General features: G+C 40.9%; 1 protein-coding gene across 7 annotated transcripts in view; it reads right to left on the bottom strand.

The window, feature by feature from the left end:
* KLF12 (KLF transcription factor 12) overlaps positions 1-16,799 on the bottom strand; it is a 261,300-nt gene that overhangs the window by 73,129 nt on the left and 171,372 nt on the right. For all 7 annotated transcript variants that reach the window (XM_064504763.1, XM_064504759.1, XM_064504758.1 and 4 more), the window contains one exon: positions 7,599-7,734. In XM_064504763.1, the coding sequence (XP_064360833.1) occupies positions 7,599-7,734 (136 nt within the window). The remainder of the gene's footprint in view (positions 1-7,598; positions 7,735-16,799) is intronic.

Genomic DNA, 16,799 nt, shown 5'->3' with positions numbered 1-16,799 from the left:
ATGAACCTGTATGTGCTACAAATACCTCTTGCTGCACCATACTGGTTCCTGAATTAAGTGTTCAGTTCCTTTTTTTTTTTTTTTTTTTTTTTTTTTTTTAGCATCCAGATTTCTGTTACAGCTTTAGGGTTAACCGTTGGACCTGACGAAGTTAATGGCAGAACTCCTACGGACTTTAACAGAGCCAGGAATCCTTGGTTATTCCAGCTTATTTTGCACTTAATTTAAATATTTTTCTTAAAAGGAAAATATTACTCTGGGTAATGGTATGGTAAAATATGTATTGAACTGTAATGCTGAGCACTTTCAAGTGATTCAAAAGAACAGAACAAATACTCTAAATGGCAATGTTTCCTTGCTCTAGCCTAATTTATTCAACAGTCATTGGTAATTTACTATTACAAGCAGAGATAGGAAAAAATAATTTTGTGTAGACCAAGCTAAAAGCATTTTTATTTTTAAAATTAGCTTTCTTCAGGGAACAATTTGACAAAGCCCCTATTTCCTAATACACTGTCATTTAAGCAATACTATCCTTACAAAACAGGCAGTTATGTCCATTTCTTCGTACAAGCTGCTTCTGATTTACAATTTCAGTCCACCTGGCAGTGTTCATAATGATCGCTGGCTGATGGGAAATCTGTTATCCTGGCAAGTGGCTCTGTGATATACACAGGCAAATTTGCGCACCAAAACCCTGCAATCTCTGTGCATGTACAGAAGGACATCTTTTGATTGTATTGCTCAGCCTGTCAAATTATTAAACTAATTTTGGTTTGTAAAATGTTGCCTATGCAAAAAAAAAAAAAAAAGATCCTTCTTACAATAATATAGATGTCCATTTGGATTACTGGAACTAAAGACTCACACTTAGTGCCCAAAAAGCCATTCTGAACAGACATGTAGGGTTTTCAAGCTCTTGCAGCAGAAGCCTTCAGTGCTGCTTTAGGCATATTCATTTTTATATACAGACAGAGGATTCTAAAAAATCAAATTCTAGTAGAAGAAAGTTTGCTGAGCGCCATATAAATGCACTATATAAGCAGTCAGTATCTGAACTGCATGTAAGTACAGGGTATCATACACTACAGTAGTGGCATAGACGCAAACTTTAGATGTAGCGGGTTCAGTTTCTTCTTGAGGCACAGACATTCAGTGTGGCTTTAGAAAATCATGTTGAGTGGGATTCCTCATATATAACTTCAGTAATCTTAAAGTTAATTATTCTCCCTAAGCTGTTTGCCCAGGCTTTTAACCAGTGGGGAAAAACAGGCACCTCCAAAAGGTAGATGATCACAGCAGAAGAGGTAATTGGACCTAGAAGTCCAAAAGACTTGAGCCTAACTTTTAGATAGCTTAAATTACAAGAGATACACCGTGTTGCAAGGGGATGTCCAAATTGCACAATCCAGCACTGCCCAAAGGTTCTCTAAACTAGTCGAGACACAGTACAAACGTGTCGACTCCATGGTGCGCTTGGGTAATTAGCCAACTTTCAACTCAAAGTATTTTTCACTGCACAGTCCCCTTCTCTTCTGCCACAGGATACACATCTGAGTCTATCAGAAATTTTGATGAAAAAAATAAAATAAAACTAGAACAAAAAGCATCCTTGAAATAACCATATAGTGGGGACATCGCTCATAATAGAGATGATCACCTTCCTTACTGAGCTCTACGTCAGCAGTGTGTTTCACTTGCATCCGTAGGTGCACAATCTCTCTCTCCCCATTAAAGTTGAAAACCAGTCAGTGCAATTTGTCCAGTGACTTTCCGCAAGACTGAGAAAACTCCCCATGGCATGACAGCCTGTGCCACAACCAATACTCCTAGGAGGGTGGGGATCTCCCAGGTCAATTTTTCCCGTCCATGGGGCTTGAGTGTCCCGCGCGAGGGCTGTAGCAACCACACTATCTTCTGTTCTCTGACTTATTTTGATCAAGAAAACACATCCCAAATTTGGGAAATCTTCATGACAAAAGTCTAATTGAAATTCATAAATTCACATGATTTTGCTTTAGACACATCAGCATTTTCCAATGAAAAATGTTTTATTGAGAAATTCTGGACCAGCACCACTCCATTCTCCATCTGTAAAATCACTATCCGACTGCGTGCCAGTTTTAAAATGAGCACTTGTTCACAGAGGGCGGATGTACCAGCAGAGTGAGAAGCAAAGTTCACACAAATACTGCCAAAACACTCTCGCTTATGTTTCTCAGAGACTCAGGACAAAGTATTTTGTCTGTAAGCAGAGAAGAAAAAAAAAAAGAGGTGAAAGTTCTCTATAATGAATAGCACAATGGTAGTAATGATTGCCACTGAAGCAGAAAAACAGTCAAAGTAAGTGCAGAAAATGAATGGCTGATAGGAACACAGTTATAAATTTCAAGAGGTAAAAATCAGCTGCAGAAATTGATTTATACTGAAGACGAAGAGGCAGAAAAAAAGAGAAATACGGAGAAAAATCCACACTTGAAAACTACATACCAGTTTAAGAGTAAACTGGTACTGAAGCTATGCTGTCTATCAGCTGTGGAATTTCCTTCTCACTAGTGAAATATTAAAAACTACCTTCCACTGTATTACGGTAATAAAAATCAGCAATATTTAAAAATGAAGTAAGGTGATCACATTAGCATCATTACGTCAATCACATAACATAGCCAAAGAGAAGGGAGTTGAGACAAAGCCCCTAAACTCATTTTCATACACCTAAGCACTCAGCAGCATCCAGCCCCATGCAAGGAAGAGTAGCATGCTACAGGTCATCACAGTCACATCCAAATGCCAAATCAACTTTCTATGACTTCACTGTGTCTATAACTACAAATATTCAGGATTTCCTCACTGAATTTTCTGTGACTCCATCATTCCAGAAAAACAACGACCTACCTCAAGCATCATCAGTTTATATGCACACTCCATCTTCTCTTTGTCATTATTTGAAGCAAAAAATGCCTTCATCAAAGGGGTTCCCTCCTCTTTAACTCTTTGGATTGCCTACATTCACTAAAGAGAAAAGAGTCTAGAGAAAAAGAGGAATTTCCATATCTTTGGATTTTTACCAATGTACTCATCACAAATGCATGCTAAAAATCACCCCTCTGCCTCTCCCACTCCTGTCCTCAGCCTCGGCAGGTAGGAGATCATATGTCATGTGTTTTCAGGGGGAAGAGAGATGCACACTGTAAAATAATGCCATTTTATTGTGCAAGCATGCTGGGTAATGGGGAGATGAACACCTTGCTCAGGGTTTGCATTACTCTGTACCATGGTGAAAGCCTCTGGGGGTACCCTGAGCCCCACTGCATCGAGGCTACTTAGGGGTAGGATGGCTGCCAGGCTGAGGGAATAGCATGCTGCCTCCAAGGGGGACCTTAAAAAGTTTTACTGGTCTTCCAGGGCTTGACTAATGCTTTCTCTTCCCTTGACTTCATCAAGATATGCTTCTAGAGCATACTTGAGATTTGACTCTGAATGCATGACGCTATTTTGCTGTGTAATAAGCATCAGTGTTGTCAGAAACATAGTGGGTAATCTGCTCTTTGTCAGAGTTGTATGTCAAAATGAGTTCGTAGAACATGCTACAAAAAGGATGAGATGGTGTTTACAGTGCAAAGTCCATTAAAAGCTGCATATTGCTGCAAAATTTATTATCAGCCAGAACAAATTATCAGAGATTAATAAATTATTCTTAGTCTATATTACAGCAGTGAATAGTAAGTGCCATAAAGCAACACACTCACATAAAGAAATTTTACTGAAGTATCTTTTTTCAAATAACAACTTTATTTATAACTTCATACTATTGATTGAGTTTGTTGAGCTGAAGAACGACTATGAAAACCTATCCAAAAGAAGTACTAAAAACCCTGGATGCTCAGCCAATATAAAGCTAACAGGCAAGAAGGCAATTTCCCTCAGAAAACAGTCATACTTGGTTATTTTACAAATATGCAAACAAATTCTATTCTGTTCAAGTAAATATGAACTAATACCAAACAGACAACTTTTGGTATTCGATTGCCAGAATTTTTAGTGGTAAGAATTCTTTTCGTGTAAAACTATGGTGAACCTGAAACAAAGCAGCAAGACAGGAAGATACATTCCAGTTTTTAGAAGACATGAAAAACACAGTTTTCATACAGGTATTCCAAACTGTTCTGTGACCCAACCATGTAAGGGTAATTTCCAAGACAACAAATCTAAAATATTGCTATACTAAGAACTCCCCCCCCTCCAAACTACTGATTAGTTAGTTTCTTCAGCTTGCTGTTAAAACTTTGATGTTGGAACCCCACCTGGTAGATTTAAAGACAGATGTTGGTGCATTCAACATACGCCTATCAATCTCAACTTCTAGGCATGCTGATTCCTGAAAAGGTATCCAAAATGCTGGAGCCATCTCACCTAACGTTGGAGATCTACAGTGCTGACACGTATGTCTTGGAGAGCTGTCTGGACCACCTATAGTCAATGGTGAGGAACAGGCACCCATGGGCTTGACTCTCTCTCTAAATTAGACAGCTAGAATAGACCAAAAGAATTACCACCTGTACATGCCAACTGCTATCCATTCGGTATGCAGGGAGGCTAGAGAACTAGCTCAGATGCAGGTATCTACATTGCAGATGTCTATTTAGGTGAGATGAACCCCACACCAAGAGTCCCCATAGAGAGAACACGGAGAGAGTCGGGGCGTCCACAAGACAAGTCCCAGAGCCCCCCACCTTGCACAGGGAGCTGTATGAACTGACCAAAGGGAAATACTGTCCACAGGGGCTCAAATTCCTTTCTACTCTCAGTGCTTAGGTGGCAGTAGTGATATATTTATATTTATATACATTATATTTTATTTTTTTATATATATAGCTGTGTAAAATCCTTATGCTGGATAATTTAAACTATGTCTGAAAATCCATCACAAAAAGGTCAACTGTTGTCTTGCACCTGCCACTAACATGCACAAACTAGTCTTGGTATTTTGTTTACAAAAAAACAAGATTGCACAACAGCAGTTCAAAATGAAGGAAAGGATGCTGCCACGCTTTTGGAGGTGCCATGCTGTACTTCCAAGCCATTATCTCATAAGAAGAGAAGATTCCCTTTCAGTAACAAGTTGTTTTTTGTTGTTAACTGCAGAACTATTCACAAGAAAAAGCTTACAAGCTCACTTAAGAAAGAACACATTCAATGGGATGGTCTTATAGACTGTGAGGTCCAGCCTGCCTACCTTGGACACTTAGCTTATAACTAAGCTTTATCACCTACCGAAGCAGTCCTTTTATGCATGCACCTACACTGCCTGAATTTTCAATACAATGGCAGATGCATTTCAGTGACTTCAGAGGAAATTCCTGTCTGCTAAGCTTAGATGCTTAAGTAAAGCACACAGGATCTCCCTTTGGAAGGTTTCAAGTGCACTTTCTTCTCTGCAATGACTGTACTTCAAATGCAGGCTTTAATTTTAGGTGGATTGCTTTGCTAAACAGCTAATATTAAGGTACATATTAGACGCCTAAATTATACAAAATGGAGCCTGTAAGGCATGCTATTATAGACCAGGAAAGAAACGGATTGAGCAGAGTTGGTATAATGTGCTAATGTTTCTTTTCAGCTCAGCAGCTGTTCATGGGGTATCTGTGACTGAGAATGAAGTAAAGAAAAGACAAATCGCAGATCACAGTCAAATTAGATTTTCCTAATGGGGCTTTTGAAATAAACTAACAGATTACTGTTTAAATAAAACCTGTAACAAGGATGAGTTGATGTTAGATTATTAAATTTCTTAACCTAATTCTTAAACTCCAGAACCAGCCAAGTAATATTCGGTACGCGTTCCTTCACAAATTGTGGAATGTAGTATTACAAAAAAGCTTTTCATGCTTTGACCAATTCTCTAAATATTCAAGTAATATCAATCACAGAAAACAATATATGCCTGCCAGTCATGTATTAAAAGTATTTGTTAGCTCCCTATGCCTCCTCTTCTCATTAATTAGACAGAACTACTTAGTGCACGATTTTTTTTTTCTGGCTTACTATGTGTGGTACAAACTGAGAATAAAAGTAGTTAGCACTTTAGGTCCTGGTGTTGTAACTAGCAATTTTAAAATATGTGCTAGGCCTGTCAATCAAGCGATGCTGTCACCAGTGAAAAATCTTCTCCATCCTTTTTCATAGTCAGACCAAAGCGTACTAATTAAAGTGAGAGCTAACACCTTGGCTTGTCCATGAAGAACTCCCTCTCTGCCGATCTGGAATACACGTTTGGGGCTCATCGTTTTGGCACTGGACCAGAAGGTGAATTAATGAGTGGCTGGTGAAAGCCATCCTTCCCCTGAGATGCGAGAGACAGACTGCTCCAGAGAGGCAGTGTGGCCGGATGCTTCTACGGGCTCTCAGCTCTTGGTGTCTGCACTACAGCATTGAAGTTGCCAGCTCTCTCCCCCACAATACCACATCTTCCTTCTTTTTCTTTTTTGAAAGGGTGGGAAAGGGATAATGTAAGGAATAGCTCAGGAAGACAATGCATCAAACGTATCCCAGCTGCCTGACCAATGCGAAAAAGTAGTTTCTCCTCAAATACAGCTTAGTTTTCTCTCAGCAAATAGAGCACTGCTATGGAAACATCAGTGCTTTTGGCTATTGATAGTCAGGAAAAGAAAACAAATCAGTAAGTGCTTTAAGGTATCAGGTTAAGACATATAAAATGCATTCATAATAAGTTACATAATAACAATGTCTAATGGCCTTTTATATCCCTTCCTTTTTAATAAAGTGTCCAGAATGCCCGTATTTTGAACCATTCATATAAACATATGTTCTGTGAGTCTAGCACAAGCTTAATGCCTCGAGGCTCTACATCTATTTCCAGCTCTACTTCAGACTTACAGGGTGACCCTTACACATAACCTCATTTTCCTCACCTATAAAATGGGGATATTAATACTTATTTACCTCACAGTTGGCTCCCCTCCAGCTGATAAAGTGACTGGGCAAGCTTATGCATCTACAGCATTACTAATGTTCATGATGAACTTCTTTTTTTAAACAAATAATAACAAAGCTAAATTAATAACTTACTGTTTGTTTTTCCAGTAAGTTAAAGTACAGAGAAAAATAACAGTAATGGAAAAACTGCTCAAAGTCCCTTACTAATTTCCTTTCAATTATGCTATTCTTCAGGAAAAATGTGGGGAGTTCCCACTTGACAGCAACTCAAAGAAAATTCTTGATGCTGCTTTCAGTCAAGAAAAAGGTTCAGTTTCTTTCAGTGAAAGGTTTAACAAAATCTCCCTTTGCAGCAAATATGAACACTGCAAAATTTGCCAGCAAATAAAGAGGAAGAACTGACTTTGCTTTGGAACTTCATCTAACAATTAGGGAGGAGAGAAAGACGTAGGAAGAGAATCAGAGGACAGCGAGCCAGCAATCTCTTCCTAAAGGGAATGAAGCTAAACAGAAAAGATGCTGGCAGGTATGCCGGCTCGCAGCTGGGATGACACCTCTGCAGAGCAGCTGATGACTGGTGTTTCCACCAGTCAGCGAACACCTTGGCAATACTTATCTCGCTCAGAGAATGTGATACTTACTCTTGTACTGCTCTGGCTATGGAGAGCGCTGTAGATCCAGTTTCATTAACGCTATCTAAGGTCACATTTGGCAGGTCGTCATCATCACTGTCACTTTTAATTTGTCTGGGAGATAGGCCTCGGGGGTCCATTTGTGCTGGAAAGAGACATATAATGGATTAATATGAGTATGCTGAAATTAATCTTGTCCCGGAACAACATTAGGGTGTACAACACATCTATTCGCTTATACTGGATGGCACAGTTTTCTCCTAGGCTCACAAATCAGATGATGGATTTGCAAAGTCATCTAGTGGTACGACAGATATACACAAACATTTTCAACTGCATGCAAATGTGTGAATACACACATACTATACAGATGCCTTTTGCAGACTTCAACCACTATATATAGTATTTATCAAGAACTCATTTTACCCTTAAGTATTTTGGCTGCCTTAGAAAGGGAAGAGGACAGTATGGGGAACATCTGCTTTAAACAATATAGCAGATTTAAAAGTAAATTTTACAGTAAAATATCAAGAGTAATCTTTGATTTTGGCTGTACATCTAGAGATATCAGGTTGGGATTCACATAACTTCAGTCAACTAGAAGCTAGGCATCTGAAACAGGCCAGTTGCCTTGACTTCTGACTCAGTTCAACATCAGTGTTAATCTCTGAAGATGCCTTTTCTCCACATTACATGTAGCAAAGCCTCTACAAGTAACTTCAAATAGACAACTAACTTTTGGGCGGCTGATGTTAGGTGGACTTAGTACCTTCCTTTGAAGTTAGATGTTTTGGAAAAGCCACATGCTCTCAGGTCTTACTAACAGCTGAAGATCAAGAAATGTATGATGAATGGCAGGATTATTTTGTCCATCCACAGTTTAGAGTATACATATGATAGTATGTTTTGTGAAAAAAAGAGACAGAAAAGGAAAGGAGAGCAGAAAGGAAGGCTACTTGCCTTTGTTGTCCTGGTCTCTGCCTCCAAAGGGAAGTAAGGACGGCACTTTCTGTGGGAATAACTGAGTCTGTGCAGGGACCATGACACAAGTAGAAATTGAGAAAGGGAGCGAGGGGGACATATGGGCACCAACATGACCTGGAACAACCACCAGACCTGGGGGCTGCTTGTATCAGGGGACATATCCAAACTTCAGAGGTGATGTAAAGAAAGAAAAGTTCCTCCTGACGTAGCAAAGATCAAGTGGGTTTGGTAAATGCTTGGAGACACTGAAAGCTACTGGAGTAGAAAGCAAAACGAGAGAGATGCTTACTCTTGCAAGGGAGGAGCAGGGAGGGAAAGGCAGGCAAGAGATTTGTTTGCAAATGTTTTAATTTTGTCTGGTCAGGTAAAATAGGTGAATCCAAGTTTACTCTATGTATTTAGAGTTAACTTATTCCAATTTGTTAGTTTGTACTCTCATACAATACAGCTTCAGAGATAGAAAATTTCTGGGTTTTGGTGTGTGCATTTCAAGAAAGGCAGCTTTCATTACCTCTCAGCTCTGGCTAACCAGAGTCCTGTCACAGCAGGTATCACAGATTCCCTTTAGAGATGATGAACAGTTGAGCAGTTCTACTGCTAAAGAGGAACTCTGAAAGTTACAGTTAAATTTCCCATTTTGTCAGGTACCTTGCGTTACCATGTTCATTGACTCCAGAAAAGGGACTGAGTTACACTGAGGAATGGAGCAATATAGATACTTCTAGAGTTGTGCAGCCATAAAAGTAGCACTGATGGATAGCCAGGCTCTCGAAAAGAAAGCACTCTCCAAATGAGTGCTGCCTATGGGGAAAGTTAGTCTTAAATTTTCATCTATGTCTTAGCTGTTAACTGCTCCTGAGTGAAAGAACAATGAGTGATTATAATTGCCCTTCAGATGCATTTTTATTTATGTTAAAGAACTTACTGAAGAAAATACTATTGCATTGAAAATACTGTACATTTAATAAGCTAATGCACCAACCCCAGCAGGAAGCATAGGACATTCACAAAAGTTCATTAATTCACAAAAAGTTCATCAATTACTTCTATTAGCTTTCTATTCACGCAGTTTAGGTACCTCAGGAATACTGGCTACCTTTTGATTGCTTGTTATTATTTCATGTATGGTAAAGAAAACACCTTCTTATCAAAGAAAGGATGCTTGGCAATCACTACTACACCTGCACTGAGAGAAATGTGTAGCAACTTAGAAATTATTAAAAACTTTTAATTCTTTTAGGTAGAATAAGCACCATTCTGATCATGCTTCTTAAAATCACAACTTACATAGGACAGTATACACTGCATGTCTGAGCATTAGGGATAATCTAGTATTGGATTTAAAAGCAGTTGAACAATCCATTCAGCTGATTTGGGTGCAGAGAGAACTACTGGAAAGAAGTGCTACTTCTGAGGATACCTTAATCCCAAATGATGCTACCTTGTTAAGAGCAACTTTATATATGAGATAATTACTAGTTATTTCACTACTTTTGCAGTTTTTCTTAGAGTGAATCTTGTTATAAGAGGTTATATGCTTGTGTTTACCCAATATTTAAATGCTGCTATAGGAGATGGTTTTTAAAAGCTAGTATTTGCATATAAGATTAAAACTGTAATAAAAAACTGTGTATGTGATATTCAGCATTAAATGTGGCTTCATCTGATTTGCACTATGGTAAAAGTTTTAATTAGCTAGGTCAGAAACTTTCTTGATGTTTAAACTCAAGAGTAATTTAAAATAGCAAAAGTTGTTAAATAATTTAGTTCATAATACAGTTATTATACACCAATTTTGATCACTTAACCATGAATACGCCTACATAAAAAGAGCTAGTATAATTGTGTATGAAAAATATCTTACCTTTTTTGTTCCTTCTAAGACACACCATTATTATTACAGATTACCAGCTCTTCAGATATTATTGAGACTCCTAAGATATTTGGTGTTCTCGTTAAATTATTGAAGAATGTGATAAGATGAAAACTCTCAAATATGTTAAAATAGGTCATTTCTACATCTTATGGTGGGATAGAGGTACTTGAAAATGTCACAGAAAGATGTCCAGAGACTCAAGCCCCGAAAGATAAAAATACATGTATTGTTTTTTAAATAACAACACAAATATTTTTAAATCTCATGATTTTAGGCTCTGCCTCACAATATTTGAGGCTGACAATACCACCTTTTTTTTGTACTCAGAGAGGTAAATTCTACTTTGTATATTCCTAATCTAGCCACAAAGCTGTCAACGGGGTGGTGCTTTTGCAACTAAAGATCATTTGGCCCAGTGGACGCCATTTGCCTCACTATAAGCCTATGGTTGAGGACACTGAGAGGTGCTGTGGCATGTGAGCACGCTAAGAATGAAATTGTAAAAACAGAAATACACTGTGGGAGGAATTCAAAAGCGGGGAATTCAAGGACACTTTTTGTTATATGTTTGCAATGAACCTAATTAAAGATGAGAATTAAATTGGAGAATGATCCAGGGGTTATTCCCTTATTTTTCAAAGTCAGTCCACACATACATCCTTTTTAGTCCCCCTTTCCATTTGTGACCTCGCCTCCTGCTCAGTCTCTGCCTCCCCACAATCCGTTCACTTTTTCCCCTCCTTTTGAGGCTCTGGGATACTTTGCAAGCATCTGGGGAGAGCAAGCAACAACTTTCACAAGTCTCCAAGGAAGAGCTTGGCCCTACAGATGCTCCTTGCCCCAAAAGGCAATGCTGCTTGTCCCACGCTGGCCCAGTGGCTCAAAGAGCTCAGTGGGCTCCAGCCTTCCCCAGCTTGTAGACTTGGGTGGCCAAGACATCTGGGAGCAGAGGTGACTACCAGGAGACTGAACTTGGCCTCTGCCATTTGGTATAAATTGCCCCGTTTTTTCAGCACAGACACATCTGATGCAGGAAAAAACAACTTTTAAAGATATCTTGCTCCCTTAGATGAGCCAGGTGGGTAACCAACTGGCTGAAAGCCTCACAGATATCTTCTTCTCACCACTTACTACAGAGTACAAACTGCAGTACGGGATTTTTATACATTCAGACTTCGTGACTCCTGCTTATGTCAATGGCTTTGACTTTCTCTTGGACATCTAAAAACAACTGTCGAACTGCTGGCACCAAGGTTTATAAATACCAACAGCAGTTCAAAAACACTGAATTAAGAGTAATTATTGGCCTGACGAACATCAATATGTGGAAGAATTTAGAGATGTAGGCAAGACATAATTTAGCAAATGAGATAGGAGAAAGGTGGAGGACAAATGCATAATGGAAGACAAGCAAGGTGGAGGAGTGCCCACAAAATGTGCCCGTGCATTTTAACCTCACTTTGTACCATACTTTGCTGTGATGACCAAGCTTCTCCTTGATCTTAGGACCACAGGACAGGAAAGAATCTGGGTCACTGAATCCAGTCCCCTCCTCTCACAGGCAGATACATCTTATAATCCAATTAGTTAATAATGATCAGCCACTGTCTTAAAAGGAGCTGGCTTTCTCGCCCTTGCCACTCCTCTTCAAAGGCAAGATTTGTCTGACTGAGCTATTTAGTGGTTTTGTGAAGCTGGGGTGAGGTAAGCAGAGAGAAACAAGTCAGAGACTGCTTCAGTGGGACAAAAGTGCAACTGAAAGAGTCCACAAGAATGAGAGAAGTAAGCTTCATGCTGAAAGGACTGGCGAGCCAGTGGAACTATTTAAGAACATCTGCAAGGGCAGAAGGCTGAAAGAAACAATGATCCTTCTCACTGAAAAAGGACAGAGGCTTGCTCTTGACACATGTACATATCTGCAATCATTTCTCAATACGCACTTTGCCAAAATGTTTTGTTTTAGGTGGTACAAGTGAGTTCACTCCTTGAACTTTTTTCAAGCTAAAATGTGCAAAAGGGTCTTGCATTAAGATGCACGCAAGCCTTTAAATACTCCAGAACTTGGTCTACCCTCAATAATACTGTGTCTGCCAACTGTCACTTGCCAGCAGTAAAAAACTTATCTGGATCGGATATAAACTTGTTGCTATTTCTGTTGAAATAGCCTCAGCACAATATAACAGTTTTTTGGCTTTACAATTTATGCTGGCTGTGGCAGCCAGGCAATACCCGATCCAGTTTCTTGGGACAAAATTGACCCTTCCAAAGCGCTGGAACGCATCTAAACCAGCATAACGAGTTCCTAAGGAGCACTGCCTGACTCCAGGCTTTCTGGCACACAGCTGCATCACTCCTGACATGGTACAGGATTAACTGTCGTATGGGAGCACAAGCTAAATCTCTGGGAGCGACTCAGCCAGCCTGCTCTCAAGGACTGGCAAGCCCCTAGGACCTGATGACAGCGCGCGGGTTCCACTCTCCCAGAGCAATAACCTGGTCACAGGACCACCAAATTGGGCTGTCATTCTCTTTCTTCTCTCTTTTTCTCTTATTCTTTCACTGAGCTATATCCTAAGAGGAAAACTCTGTGCTCTTGTCACAAATTGACAGACGCACTCCATATGAAATTTTGATTTGGGAATCACTCCGGACATGCTTTTATGTCTTTTGCTCCCCATCAGTATTTGGGAACAATCAACTGACCTGAGCTCCATACAGCAATAATAAAAAGAGGCCAACTCCTCCTTGATACTTCCTGATCCCTTTGCTTATTTAGAGATCATTTAGAGAGACCCAGCTCAAGTGCTCTGAGCTGGTTGGCTAAGGCCAGGCACCACCAAAAATCCTGAAGTTGGATGTCTGTAATAGGTGGTTTGAATCTGAGCCCTCTTAAGAGGTGAAAAGGGCCATACGTCAGCACACTGCTATAGCCACTGGCAGTTTTTGGTTATCACACCCTAATTATTCTTCCCAAATCAAATTTCACAAAATGGATGAAAATTCATCCCATCAGTAGGTTCACTAAGACCCACTAGACATAATTTCACATCAACACACTATCTTTGATTTCAATCAAATCCAAGTCTCCTGGTTTTAACACAAAGGAAATATTAAACAGTATGAGAAAACTAAGTAATCATGAGTGGCTTTGCCTCTTTTTATAGCTAAGCTATGTAGTGTTAACTAACACTTAAATGACTCATTATGGGACAATGCTTGCTGGTGTGAGAATAGAGAAATAAAATAAAATTTCAGCATCCTGAAATGTTGAAGCCTCTGGCACATTTTATCTTAATACCCCAGTTTTCTGAATTAAATTAACCCTCTGCTAATAGCTTTGTAAATATACATCCATGTAGGCTTGCTGATATGTCACAAAATGCTAACGAAAGAATCATGCTTAGTTGCTCTCTTAAAGTGATTAAAAATCTATTTCTGCTTTGTGAATGAGATTTAAGAGTCAGTTTGTTTTTGTCTCACATATTAAACTTCACACTGTGCTTTCTCTGAAGAGTACCCAATACTCAACACGCTAATCAGACAAACAAAAAGTGCTCTGGAGCAAAGCGGCTGCTCGTAGCAAGATTTCCAAGTGTCCCCGGCATCCCTTAACTAGAGCTTCAGACTTGTCAACCACGTGCAGGGTTACAAAAAAGCTGCACTGGTGGGACATTTGAAGGCAGGACTCACTGAGTGTAATGCCAAGGCCTGATGGTCAAGATGGATGTAGGGAGTCTCTGGCCTTACTACGACTCCTTTAAAGCGGGGCAGGGGGAGGTTTATCTTTGGCATCAGCTCCTGGCTAACAGATTCAGCTCCCTGCACCTGCGTATAGCCAAGTCTCTTTGCTGCATTCCTCTGCAGGCCATCCCCTGTGTCTCTGCCACCGGGATGGCTGCTGCAAGGATGACACGAAGGGCAGGAGGGTCTTCACCACGCCGCCCTCGCCAGCGCTGCGTTGAGTCGTGCAGCGACCTCCCGCTCAGCCGCTTGCGGGCAAGCAGCCATGACAGCGCAAAATCCACGCGACTCCTGACAGCGGCCCACGAGGTTTTATTTAGTTGCCACAAAACTAACCCGTCAGGCTGACCCCGGCGCAGCTGGTCCTCAGGGCTACGAAGAGCAGCTGGCTCCAAACCTCCCTGGTCTGCAGGACTGGGAATGCAGCACTGCATCAACCCGCCCCAGAGCCAGGCACGTGTGTCTGCAAACACAGCCAAATATTTTTGTTGCAAAGGAAATTTAAATTACGCAGAAACGAGTAGCTTTAAGGTATCTCAGATAAGCCAGAAAGGGTCACACTTGCTGTTGCCAAATGTCCTTCCTAGAAACTTTTCCTCTCCAATTACTTTCAGTGCATGATGGCATACAAAAAGTAAGTAAGTATGAAAAGAAAACTATCCCTAATTGTAAATGGTGGCTCTTTGCACTAGCCCTCATTAAGACTGGGAAACCAAGTATCCACCCACCCCCAAAAATGCACCTCAGGCATCTACATTGGAAATATAAGTGCCCTACGCTTCCCATCTGGTCTGCAGGGAGAGACAGGCGCCCCCAGGTTCACAGCCTGGTCCGCGGTGTGAGCTCCCTCCCTCCGCTCTGAGGGGGTGTGTGAGTGCCGGCTCTGGGAGCCTCTTCACCAACCTGAGCCAGTGGGACAGGAGGATGCACAGGGACCTCTGCTCCCTGCTGGGAGGAGGAGGAGGAGAGCGGCCTTCCTTGGCGTGTGACTCAGTCGTGCCTTGATTTGGGGGGAAAGAAACAAGAAATTCTGGATCTCAGCAAGTGCCTGGTAGAGGGAGGAATGCAAACAGTACTGCATGGCCTCGCTTGCTCTCACTCTCTCTCCCTTCTACCACACATTTAATGCAAAAGAGACTTCTTGCTGACCAATCATAAGGTTGAAGAAAATGATTTTTGGCACCAGGGTCCCGATGGGCAAACTTGGAAGAGGAGACAGGAAGACAAAGTAATCATCATTGATTACATACATGCAAGATGGAAACTGCTGGTCAACAGTGACTTCTTCTATTCTTCCTTAAAATATCCGTTTCAAATACCCTGATAAAAAAATGAACCCAGGTGGATCAAATACTAAGTAGAGGCACTGGGACTCGTCTCTATCTTTCTGGGTTAATCTTTGAAAAGAGGTTTTGTAATTGTGTGAGTCTAGTCCCATGCCCTCACTCGAAGTCTATTTCCAGACTGAGACCAGATGTGACTGCTGCCTCTGCACCGTGCGCCCCCTTGGCCGCTATGCCCCTCACAGGCATAGAGGTCCAGGCTTCGAGACAGCCAAGAGAAACCCCGGATGCTGATCTGCGAAGCACAGTGAACCACACCCTGACGTCGTTTCCCCAGGCCTGCGGACATGACTCTCACGGCCGCGGGTGCTGTAACGAGGACTGCAGGATGCTGCAGAGCAACCAGGACACACGCAAGCCTGCAACAGCCTGTCCTGGCGGGAGGGAGCACGCAGAGCGGCATATTGACGGAGGGGAGTAACGCCAGTGAATATCAGTATGTGCTACCTGGTGGTGAGGAGTGAGCTATCCAATCTCTGGCTGTAGGAAGCAAAAAGATTGCCTAACTCGGCAGACAACCACCAAGTCCTACCCCTTTCTGAACCTCCCCCTTCTTGACAGCTCTGCAGAGAGCAGGAGCCCAACGCTGAGTCCCTAAGGCAGGAAAACACTGAAGGAGAACGTCACAGACACAATTCTGTATTTTCAACAGTGGAAGCAACACTTTCGGACGCAGATGTACACGAACCGTTTCAAAGGGAGCCCTCCGAGATTAACTATTGTACTCAGGTTTACTTAATATACTTTAGACAGCTGTTTTAGGAAACCAAATCGTTGCTTTACAGACATAACAAATGTACTCATTGTGGGAATTATGGCGTTTATGATTTTCTCCTTGTAAGCAGGTACTTACTATATGAAGCATATATATGACATTTTTCTTCCCATTTAAAGTTCATTATAAGCACTTTATGCTTTGGAAAACGCTCTGAGCTCACCTATCAGATTTTCAATCAAAACAGCTCAGTGTCTGGTAGGGGCAGCAGAATTGGTCGATTTATTTCATAAAACTTTATGTACAAAGCAGCAATATCCATGAACTTAATGGTCAGAATATAGAGTCTACAGGGGTAATTTTTATTACAATTTATAGCAAGATTATCCATACTCCACAGTTTTCAGATTTTATTGAGATTTTATGGGACTATATGGCTAGAGCAGTTAACTGCACCCAGCATAGCTGTGGTTCACAGGGAATGGGAATTGGCATTGAATACACAGTGTAACTAATCTACCAGAGAATATTAATTGCTATGATCCAATCAA

Source organism: Dromaius novaehollandiae, chromosome 1 (assembly GCF_036370855.1).
Source record: "Dromaius novaehollandiae isolate bDroNov1 chromosome 1, bDroNov1.hap1, whole genome shotgun sequence".
NCBI classification, from domain to species: Eukaryota; Metazoa; Chordata; class Aves; order Casuariiformes; family Dromaiidae; genus Dromaius; species Dromaius novaehollandiae.
This window is presented reverse-complemented; position numbering and strand designations above follow the sequence as displayed.